Here is a 10,951-nt window from a genome sequence, read left to right on the forward strand (position 1 = left end):
TCTCTCTCTCTAAACCCAACTCTCTCTCATGATTGTTTGATAAGTGGTGTGGTGGTTGGTTTGATTGTTTGATCAGTGGAGGTGGTGGCTGGATTTTTCTGTATTTCTGTGGGGGTTGGTTATTCGTTGGTTCTGTGTTTATGTTTGTTTCATAAGAAAATTTCTAGGTTTGGGTGACAATTTATGGGTTTGATTGGTGGAGGTGGTGGCTAGGTTTGTGTTTATGTTTGTTTGTTAAATGTGAATTATTTTAGTGTTTGGTTTGAAAGAAAATCTTGATTTTTTTGGGGAAAATGTTGATGATTGTGTCTTCATGTTCAAATATCATTTATGTTTTTAATTTTTTAATTTTGTTAAAATTGATAATTTTTTTTTAAATCAGACGATGACGTGGCATGTTGATGTGGTTTCTTATTATTATTATTTTATTAGCCACACAGCATATAACATGCCAACAGTGCACTCCATCTGCCACCTCTGATTTTTTTGTTACTAGGTTAATGGCAGGAACCAAAACAAAACCGATTTTTTGAAATCAGTGACTAACATAGGAGCAAAATCAATTTAGGGATCAATTCAAAAATCGGCCCAAAATATAAGGACCAAAAGTGTATTTTTGCCAACTTTTTCTTACTTGGCAAAGTGATTAAAGTGGTACTAGACAATTACCTTCTTTTTTCTTTTTTCTTTTTTCTTTTTTTTTTTTTTTTTTGAGAAAAAGGGTAAGCAAAATATTTGTGAGGGGTCTGAGGATCAAGGGGGATTGGATTAGGGAGTAGATTGCTTAATCCAAATCCAAAGAGATAGATGTATTCCAAGGGTTTCACCCACCCGAGGATGGAAGCAGAATTAAGACAATTGGCATCTTGTGATGTTCTAGGGTAAGGAGAAGGGGTAGCAATGAAGGCAAGGAAGAGAGGAGGAAGTTTCCTGAATGCGAAGGAGCCTTAGAGTTTTGTAACCAAGTGCTTCTTGATCTTCATTGTTGATGAAGTGAAGAACTTTTTAGCCAACAAGTTAGTGTGTTAGTCACGTACTAGGAGTTGTGCATCTTTGTTTAGTCACGTACTGGGATCCATGTATCAAAAAGTGTGGCGTTCATATATTGAAGAGTTCAGAGGTTCTGAAGCGGTAGAAGGTTTTTGCTGTAAGTTCATCTACGGGGATTGTAGATTCTAGGGACAAAGTTTTTGTACTAGATCTGAAACTTCTCTTTACTATAGTGAACTGATTTTCAGTAAGGTTTCCCCTAAGGTGTTTTACTATGAAACTAACTTGTTTCATTGGTTTTCCTAGGTCATCATATCTTGTTTTATTTATTTTTTCACTGCATGATTTTGACATGATATTGATGTTTGTTTGTTTTAACAAGTTTTATTCATAATAAATCTAATTAACAACTTGAGTTTAAACTTGTTAATTCTATTAACCGGGGTCTAAATTTTTCAACAAGTGGTATCAAAGCAGGTACACTTTGATTGGATTAATTTCTTGAGTGTGATCCTTGACCCCTATTGTCATGGATCGTGGACAATCTCTTTTGATTCCTCCTTTATTTGACGGAACTAATTATGCGTACTGGAAAGTTCGTATGAAAGTATTTTTGCAGGCTCTAGGTGAACAGGTATGGTAAGCTGTTGAAGTTGGTTGGATTAAGCTAAAGGAAACGATGGTGGATTGGGATGATGCAACAATCATAGCGGCAAATTTCAACAGTAGAGCCTTGAATGCTTTATTTTGTGAGGTGACCAATGAGGAATTCAAGAAAATATTATTCACGGAAGTTGTCAAGGAAGCATGGACTATTCTTGAAACCACCTATAAAGGTACCAAGGTAGTAAAAACTGTGAAGCTTCAACGACTCACTAGTAGTTTTGAAGAAATAAGGATGGAGGAGGATAAGACCTTTGATGAGTTCTATGCTAAACTCAAGGATATTATGAATTTTGCTTTCAATCTTGGATAATCTATTGCGGAAACCACAATTGTTAGGAAAATCCTTAGGTCCCTTCTTGAAAGATTCCTTGCCAAGATCACTGCCATTGAAGAAGTAAAGGATATTGATCAAATTCCTTTGACTGAGCTTGTAGGGAACCTTCAAACCTATGAGATGGGATTAGGCTCAATGGGAAAAGGTGGAAAGAGTAAAAACTTGGCTCACAAGGGTATAGAGGAAGAAATTGAGGACCCCCTCTTCTAATTAATATACTTCAACCATTTCAGTATTAAAAAAAAAAAAAAAAGACCTGACGTAGAAAACAATGGAAAAGGGAAAAAAAGTTATTAATTATGTTAGGTTAAACAATAATTAATAATTTTATAATTAATGAAACAATAATATAACAAATTATTTTTTATAAAAGACAAAAAAATTAATAAAACAACAATAATTAATAATTTTATTAATATTTCAATGAATTTATAGTTTATTATTTATTCTTTTGCTAAAATTATGGACAAATATTTGATAAGAAAACCACGTAGAAGGCAATTATAAACTTTATGTATTTGCGTGTTTTTTTATTATTGTTGTTGTCAATATACAATTTTTTTTTTATTAGATTGTATAATTTATGTTTATTGAGGAACACCTTGGAAAAAATTTCTGGAGTCGCCTCTGGTCTCCATCATATGAAAATATAAGCAAAGCTTTATTTTGGTATGTGTGTACAAGGTGTTTTCATCATGGTTTTAAAAACCGGTACAGTGAAAGAACCAGAAAAGCTGCTAATTACTGGTTTTATGGTCGAACTGGTGACGTCATAAATAATTTAATTATTATTTATTTAAATTATATAAATAATTAATAATTTTTTAATATACTAAAACCCACAAACCAATAGTAATAAATATGTTTCATTTTAAAAAAATACAAGTATATAAGTATATAACATTCTTTTTTAAAAATTTAACATAATAGCAATACAAAACAATCATCCTTAACATAATAACATTACAACACAACCATCCTTAACATGATAAACTTTCAAGTTTCAACAAAACCAAATAAATAAGTTCATTAGCCATTACATTTACATCCAAATAGCAAATAACAAATAAGTTCATTATAACCAAATAGCAAATAAGTTTTAATAAAATTTAATAATTTATATTAAGAAAATATAAAAAAAAATTTGATTTTTTTTTCCATACCACCTTTCTTTTCTTGTGAGTAATGGTTGGCCACTATTTAACATTTAAGCTTCATCTTTTAGTTTGTACAAACAATAGTCCTAACTTTGACTATTTATTTATTCAAAAAAAAAAAGAAAAAAAAAACCCAAAGTCAGATGACTAGACAAGTCACTGACTTCTTCCCCCTCTATCAATCCACTTTCCCACTCCACTCCTCCTAGCCACACGTTTACTCTTTCTTTAATCTTTTTTTTTTCTCTAATACACGGTATACAATACACCTCATAAATCTAGCACTTCACTGCGTACACTCCCCACTTTGCTTACCATCAAGAGACTATTTTTCCAGTTTTCTGTCCTCCACAGAAGCCATATCTCCCTCTCTCTCTCAGGAAGTTTTTTTTTTTTTTTTTTTTTTTTTTTTTTTTTTTTTTTTTTTTTTTCCACTAAGGGGTGTGATGCTAACCATGATTACAGCCTTCACGTCTAAAATTTTGTTGATCTCTAAAGCTGTTTGTAAGGCTTGGGAGGAAGGAGGTGTTTATTTTTGTTAGAATACACATGCGGGTGGTTCTCATATTGAATTATAATAATAATAATAAGAAGAAGAAGAAGAAGAAGAAGATTGAGCAATTAATATTAATAAATAAAAATAAATCCAACAATTCTCAAAGCTAATTCATATTTCATACCCAAATCTAAGAAATTTTTTTTTACTGGTGGTAGTTCTATCTCTCTATCTCTATGTCTATTTTTGTTGCACCTTTAGGTTACCAGTGCCAATAGCAGGAAAATGATGGTGATGGCTGGCCATACGAACTTTGTTCTCTTCTCCATCTTTGTATCACAANTTTTTTTTTTTTTTTTTTTTTTTTTGAGGAACCTCTCTCAGGAAGTTAGATCTATTGCTTATCTCTACAATACCATCATCGGTTCCTCTCTTCCTCACTGAATGACTGAAGATCTGTAGATACCATTCCAAGATGCTAATTTCAACACCAAGCATGAACATTCAGTCATTTTCTCTCTCTCAAGCATAGCCAATCTTAAGAAAAAAAGACTTTATTGCAAAAATCTGTCCTCACCATCAGCAAATCTGAGAAAAAAGAAGATTTTTACTACAAAAAAAAGCTCTATTGCAGATCTGTTTCAGCAATTTTTCAAAACCGGTTCGACCTTTCTGATTTTCGGTTCTCAGGTTGAACCAGCCGGTTTGCACTGTTTATCGGTTTTAAAGCTATTTCGGTTTTTTGCTATAACCGGACCGAATTGAAGACCGGTTCTTAGTTGAACCGGTCGAACCGTTCGTTCGGTCCGGTCCGGTTTTTAAAACCATGGTTTTCATTGGATGTTTTTTCGTCTACAATGATCTCTTAGTTGACAATTACTTATAATGTCAGCCGGCAGCCGAGCTGAATATTCATTTTCATGTCTCATCAATTTAAGCTTAAAACTTCAAGACAACCTATCAGTAAGAAAATTTTCTCTTTCAATCTCTGTTAACCGAACACATGAACTTCGTTCACAAAAATCAATAATTAAAAACAAAATAACAATTCACTATTTTGAGTTTCAAGTTACGCTTGATTGGAATCTCAATGTTCATTGGTTGTCACAATATTCTCTAAACGTGTATCGATAATACAGATGCACAAAGGACACATCTTAATATGAATAAAACAAAGTTAATTTGGCAAGTTTATCTCTATATATAGCCTATCGCTTGTTTAACATCTTCACGCTAAAACATCATCAAAGCAAAAGAACAAAATACGTAAATAAATAAAATAGAAGATGAAGAATCAAATTCGTTCTATCGTCATTCTTCTCTTCTTCCTTCTTCTTCTTGTTACAAAGTGCTCAAACGTTGAAGCTCATACTTGCAAGCCTAGTGACAAGTCAAGGGGAAAAAAGCCTCCTCGAGGACAATGTAACCCAGAGAATGACTCTGAATGTTGTGTGGAAGGCAAAGTTTATGTTAACCGCCTGTGTCCTGCCATACAAAGGCTAGGCTAACCATCAACAGCTTTAAGAAAGGTGGGGATGGTGGTGGACCATCTGAGTGTGACAATCGGTACCACTCCGATGACACACCTGTGGTTGCACTGTCAACAGGATGGTTCAACAAGAAAAGAGATGTTGAAGATTATTTACCATCCATGGAAATAAGAGGATTGTTAAGCCAAGGTAGTTGATGAGTGTGACTCGCTTTTTTTTTTTTTTTTTCTCCTTCTCTATCACTGTATCGCAAATTTTTTTTTTTGGAGTATTGCAAGCCTTTTTTATCTGTATTTTAATCCATTTTTTTTTATTATTATTTTATATTGAGAAACTATAAAACGATGTTAAGATTGTAAAACAATATAAGCTATCGCTTTTTAATTGTAAGCATGGCAAATTTTTAGATGGGCTTTTTTCTTACATGGCAACAAAGCCTTAATTGTAGGAAAAAACTTCTGCAATTATATATAGTATTAGATATAGTTGTACCCAAACTCAAAGACATAAGCTTTTGAATTAAGTGGTATTTCTATATGTTTTAGTAACTCAGTTAGAGTTTCTCTAAGGTGTTATCTTCCCAAACAATTTTTGTTGTTTCTTTTTTCTCTTTGTATTTATGTGTTTTCCAAAGTATTTCGTGGCTCGCATGCCATGGTGCACTGCAATATCCGTTTACCTGGGCCTGGAATCTGCAAAGGGGGAAGCTTTTCTGCTAATTTCTTCAGCTGTTGGACTGCTTCTGTATGAACAGAATTCCATTCTGGAGATGATTTCTTCAATAACTGAGCCAAACAATTCCTGTACTTGGAAATCTTTGGGATAAAATCTGACGTATAATTTACAATTCCGAGGAACTGTTGTATTTGCTTAGCACCTGTGAGCTTGTCTGGAAATTCACCAAGAGAGACAGCTATGTGAGGCTGTAAAGTATACTTCCCTTCTGAAATATTTACTCCCAAAAAGTCTATGGAACACTGTCCTATGACCATTTTATTTTCTGAAAGCATTACCCCTTGTGATCTTACCAAATTGTAGAATTCAGTGAGCAACTTTTCATGAGACTCTTCGTCTTTTGAGAACAAAAAGATATCATCTACATAGATTAATGCATTTGTCAAGAGGGGCTGGAACATAGTTACCATTGCTTTTTGAAATTGGGATGGAGCATTTTTAAGGCCAAAAGGCATGACTATCCATTGATAATGATGGTCTAGAATGCAGAATGCCGTCTTGTATATTTCTTCTGGATGGATTCCTAGTTGCCAAAATCCTGCTTTAAGATCAAACTTTGAGAATACTCTAGCATTTGAAAGATGCTGGAACAGAGCACTCTTATTTGGCAAAGGAAATTTGTCATCTGCAAGGAAATGGTTGAGATCCTGATAATTGATCACCAATCTGAGTTTTCCACGCACTTGCTCAGCATGTTTGTTAACATACATAGAAAGCTTCACATGCCCACGGAGAAGTTGTGGGTTCAATAAGTCCTTCAGAAAGGAGGGTAGATAGCTCTTGCTTGGCCAAAGTCAAGTGTTCTGGGTTCTTGCCTCTGTAACTAGCTTTTGTGGGGTTGACATCTTCATTCTTTTTGAAGGGTAGGTTAATGAAGAAATTTGGATTTTTCCACAAAGGGTTTGGATTTTTAAGGAGGAATTCAGAGTGATTTTTTGCACAACAACCATTGATAATCTGGAATCTTATAGGATCAAAAGGATCAACTGTGAATAAATGGGGAACTTGGGTCCAAGTGAGAAGGTGTTGTTTATGCATAAGTCTTTTTGAAGACCATTTGAGGCTAAGTATTTGATGAAGGAGGTCAAATCCTATAAGAAGATCTCTTCCTGTAAGAGGGGAGCCAAGGACTTAGTGTTTGATGGTGAGTGTTGGGAAGATTCTGATGAAGATAGGCTTACTTTTCAGGGTAATAAAAAATGTTTCTCCATTTGCTGCTCTAAACATCTGATGATGAGATAACCAACATTCTTTGGGTAATATCTTAGGATGAAGAATTGTTGCTGCTGCTCCTGTATCGAATAATGCTATTACTGGGATAGGTCTGGCATAAGTATCAAGAAGGATGTTTACTTGGGCTATAGGTGTAGGACTGGTTAGGGGAGTTGTAATGGGCTGGGATGTAAAGATGGTTTGAATTTCTGGGTCTGAATCTTCTTCGTTGTCTAAGTCTGATTCTTCCTCAGAAGTAGAATAAGCCATGACTGCTAAGGCTTGAGGGAAGTATTTATCATCCAATGAAAATAAGGACTCTACGTCTGAAATAGGAGTATCATCTGCATGAATCTGTGCCTGCTCCAAAAGTTTTGCTGCTTTCTCCCGTTTTGGACAATTTTTTGCAAAGTGGCCTGGCCTTCTGCATACAAAACAGACCTTTGAGGTTTTTCCTTTGAACTGCTTTCTTCTGAGAAATTTTCATTTCTTCTTGCGAAAAGATTTTTTCTTGTGACTTGTATGATGCCTTTTCTTTTAGGAATATTTTTTGAAATGATCTCCCTTTTTTGTTGGACAGGTACAATCCTTGTCATAGCACTTGATTTGCAAATCTTTCTTTTTACAATTATCCTTGAGTTTGCCATCGATCTTGCTGATTTCTGAAAGAAATTTTCTCTGGTTGCAGAGTTTCTCTAGGGCAATGAGCACATGCTGATAAATTTCTCCCAAGGAAGCTTGCTGCAATGTTATTTTTTAGAGATTCATCATGCGAAGAGTTTCATCTCCCAATGGTTGTGGAAGGGAATTGAGGAAAGTGTATTTGGCATTGACATCATCCATGCCATTGAAAGAGTAGTATCTTCTTGACATTCGGTCAAAATGTTTCTCCAAATCTTTTCTTTCAAATGAACAACATTTCATCAATAGGAATTCTTCTCGTGCTACATCAGTGTAGTGAGTCATAAATCCAAGAAACTCATTATGGATTATTGTGAAAAAATCCTCCAAGGCATTACATTGAACAGCCTGTCTTTGCTTGTACTCTCCTAGATTAATCCACCATTCTATCAATCTTCCTGTAATCCTTGCAACAAACTTAGCAATAATCTAAGACACAGTGGCATTTGGTGCTAGGAGTTCTGCTATACACCAGGAGTACATGTTAAAAAATTCTTCATGCCACTTAAAAGGGGGAATATTATCAAGAGTGAACAAATGTTTGGAGTCAGTGGTTGATGAATAAGTCAATCTGGTTTGTTAATCTGGGATAATAGGTGGTGGGGGGAATATTGGTGGTGGAGGGGGGGGCTGTTTAGGTCGAAGAACACCATCTTCTTCTTCTACTTTCGGTTCTGTATTAGTCATGAACACTTCCTCTAGACCAAGATTTGATAGGTCTAATTCAGAATCCTCAATTACAGGGAGCAGAAAGGGTTCTCTTGAATCAGCAAGGGTGAGGGTTTTGAGGAATGATGAAATTGGGTTTGGGGGGTCAGGGTCTATTGCTAACATGTTCATGTCTGGAGGCCTTGAGGAAGCACCAACAGTTGGATCAGGAGGTTGATACAAAGGTTCTTTGTCTTTCTTGGTTGGAAAAGGTACAGTTTGTGGTTTGTTTTGAGGCTCAGGTTGAGGTGGAATATTGTAGGTTATGGCAAGGAAAATTCCACTTGGCTTGAAAGGATTATGGTCTGGATGTGTTATGGCTAATGGTTGAAGACTTTGATAAGGAGAGATTGGGGAAAAATGAAAGGTCAATGGTACGGTCAAGTCTTTATATAACGATTGGTGAGGCTGAAAGGGCATATGAACATGTATAGGAGGAGTCTGAGGTGTTTCTTTCTGTGATCCGTCCATGGATTGGAGTTGTAGCAACAACTACCTTCTTTCTTTTTCCTTTTGTCCAATGAGAGGAAAAGAGATAGATAGATCCCTGACTGTAGCTGTAATGGTTGCCAATTCTTGATCAATTGCTTAGATTTTCTTTTTCAGGTCCTCGACAAGGGAGTTTGAGGATGCAAAGGTGTGGGTGACGACCTCAACCATCTTTTTCTGATTATCCAGAATCTTTGAAAGAACTTGGTTTTGGGCCACAGCATTTTCTACCTGCCAATTTAAAGCCGCTTCTGCCAAGGAAACCTGCTTCTTGGTTCTATCTGGATTAACTCCAACAGGGTTTTTGATTTTTCACACTTTTTTGGTGTTGGCATGAGGATGATCAAAGCTTTCTAATGGAGGGAAATTCTGTGAATAGGAAGGTGAAGCTTGATCAAACATGTAACATGGTAAAGGTTTTTGTGTATGGTTTTGGGCAATAGGGAGGGGTTGACATTTTGGTATCTGGGGAAGGATCTTTTGATAGTATAGGATTAATGGAGGCTTCTGGTTTTGGTTATGCTCTTCTTTACATGGGGAAGGAGAAGGAAGAGGTTGTTTCTTTGTTGAATACAGAACATAGTAGTCAAATTTTCTAGAGGATTCTCCAAGGAGGTCAACTTCTGGATCTCCTGCTTCATATCTTTCTTTGAGTTTTTGCTAGGAAGCTTTCTTCTTTCTTCTTGAATTATCTTCTTTAAAATCTTCATCTTCTTGGCAGTTAGCACAATTACAAACATCCCACCATATGTGGCCAGAAGGTGATTTTCCTTCATAACAAGGCTTTCCATCCTTGCCAAATGCCTCTATTTTAAGACCATTTTCACCAACATATGAAACCGGCTGGAGCATTGCCATTTGAGTCAGAAAGACTGTTACATCTTTCTTTCCTGGAGGGTCCGTTATGAATCTTGTCTCCACTTCACCATTTGCTTTTTTGATAAAGAAAGGCTCATTTGATTGAATTGGCTTAGTTGCTTGATGAAGCATCTCATATCTTGTAATCCATGATTCTGGAAAAATAGAAGTCATTTGTTCCCTATTTAGTTGTCTAGGAACAAATGTACACATTGATGTCATCCCTAGATCAACTTGAATCAGTAAGGCATCATTGGACTGAGCTAGATCTGGTACAGCCATATCAAAAGCATGATTCTGGAGTCTATATGCCAGCTGATAATGAAGTGTGGCTGCAAATGTATCTTGTACCTGAGAAGCACCTGTAATCTGAACTTGTACTTTAAGAGCATCACAAAGATGAGGATCTCTGAGAGACATGTTGAAGTTGGGAAAAAGGGTGACAAAAACTGTTACTGCATTGAGAGTGGTTTGAACAGTTCCAATGACTGCATTCTGGTATTCTAGAAATCTGGAATCAAGAAGTGAAATTCTGGAAGCTATAGGAAGCCCCTTTCTTCCGTGGAAGGTTAATGCCATCCTTATTGCACCAAAATGAAGATGAGTGTACCCTTGTTTTTGCCATGGAATCACAAACTCTCTAGGAAGGGCAAGAGTGATAAAATTTTCTGTTTCACTTACTGGGATATTAAACTGGTCAAACTTAGAGGCTTGAACGTATTCTTTTACAGTAAAAGGACGAGAAGGGCCTAACAACTTTTTTATAGATTGTCTAAAAGAGGTTTGAAGTTTTTCAAATACAGTATAAGGATTTACAATAGGGAAATCAGTAATAGGGATCTTACTATCTTCAGGAACATGAGAAATTTCGTACAGATAGTCTAACCTATTTGTAGTAGATTTGCGAAGGAAAAGATTTTGGCAACTAGGAATCCATCCAGAAGAAAGATACAAGACGACATTCTGCATTCCAGACCATCATTATCAATGGACAGTCATGCCTTTTGGCCTTAAAAATGCTCCATCCCAATTTCAAAAAGCAATGGTAACTCTGTTCCAGCCCCTCTTGACAAATGCATTAATCTATATAGATGATATCCTTTTGTTCTCAAAGGACGAAGAGTCTCATGAAAAG

General features: G+C 35.7%; 1 protein-coding gene across 1 annotated transcript; it reads right to left on the bottom strand.

Annotated features, from left to right (window-relative positions):
• Nucleotides 1-8,340: 8,340 nt before the first annotated feature.
• Nucleotides 8,341-8,940, bottom strand: LOC136070460 (proline-rich extensin-like protein EPR1). Its single transcript, XM_065780437.1, has one exon. It carries the CDS (start codon nt 8,938-8,940, stop codon nt 8,341-8,343), a length of 600 nt encoding a protein of 199 aa, XP_065636509.1.
• Nucleotides 8,941-10,951: the final 2,011 nt, after the last annotated feature.

The sequence above is a fragment of the Quercus suber genome, unplaced genomic scaffold, assembly GCF_002906115.3.
Source record: "Quercus suber isolate HL8 unplaced genomic scaffold, Cork oak 2.0 scaffold_235, whole genome shotgun sequence".
Classification (NCBI taxonomy): Eukaryota; Viridiplantae; Streptophyta; class Magnoliopsida; order Fagales; family Fagaceae; genus Quercus; species Quercus suber.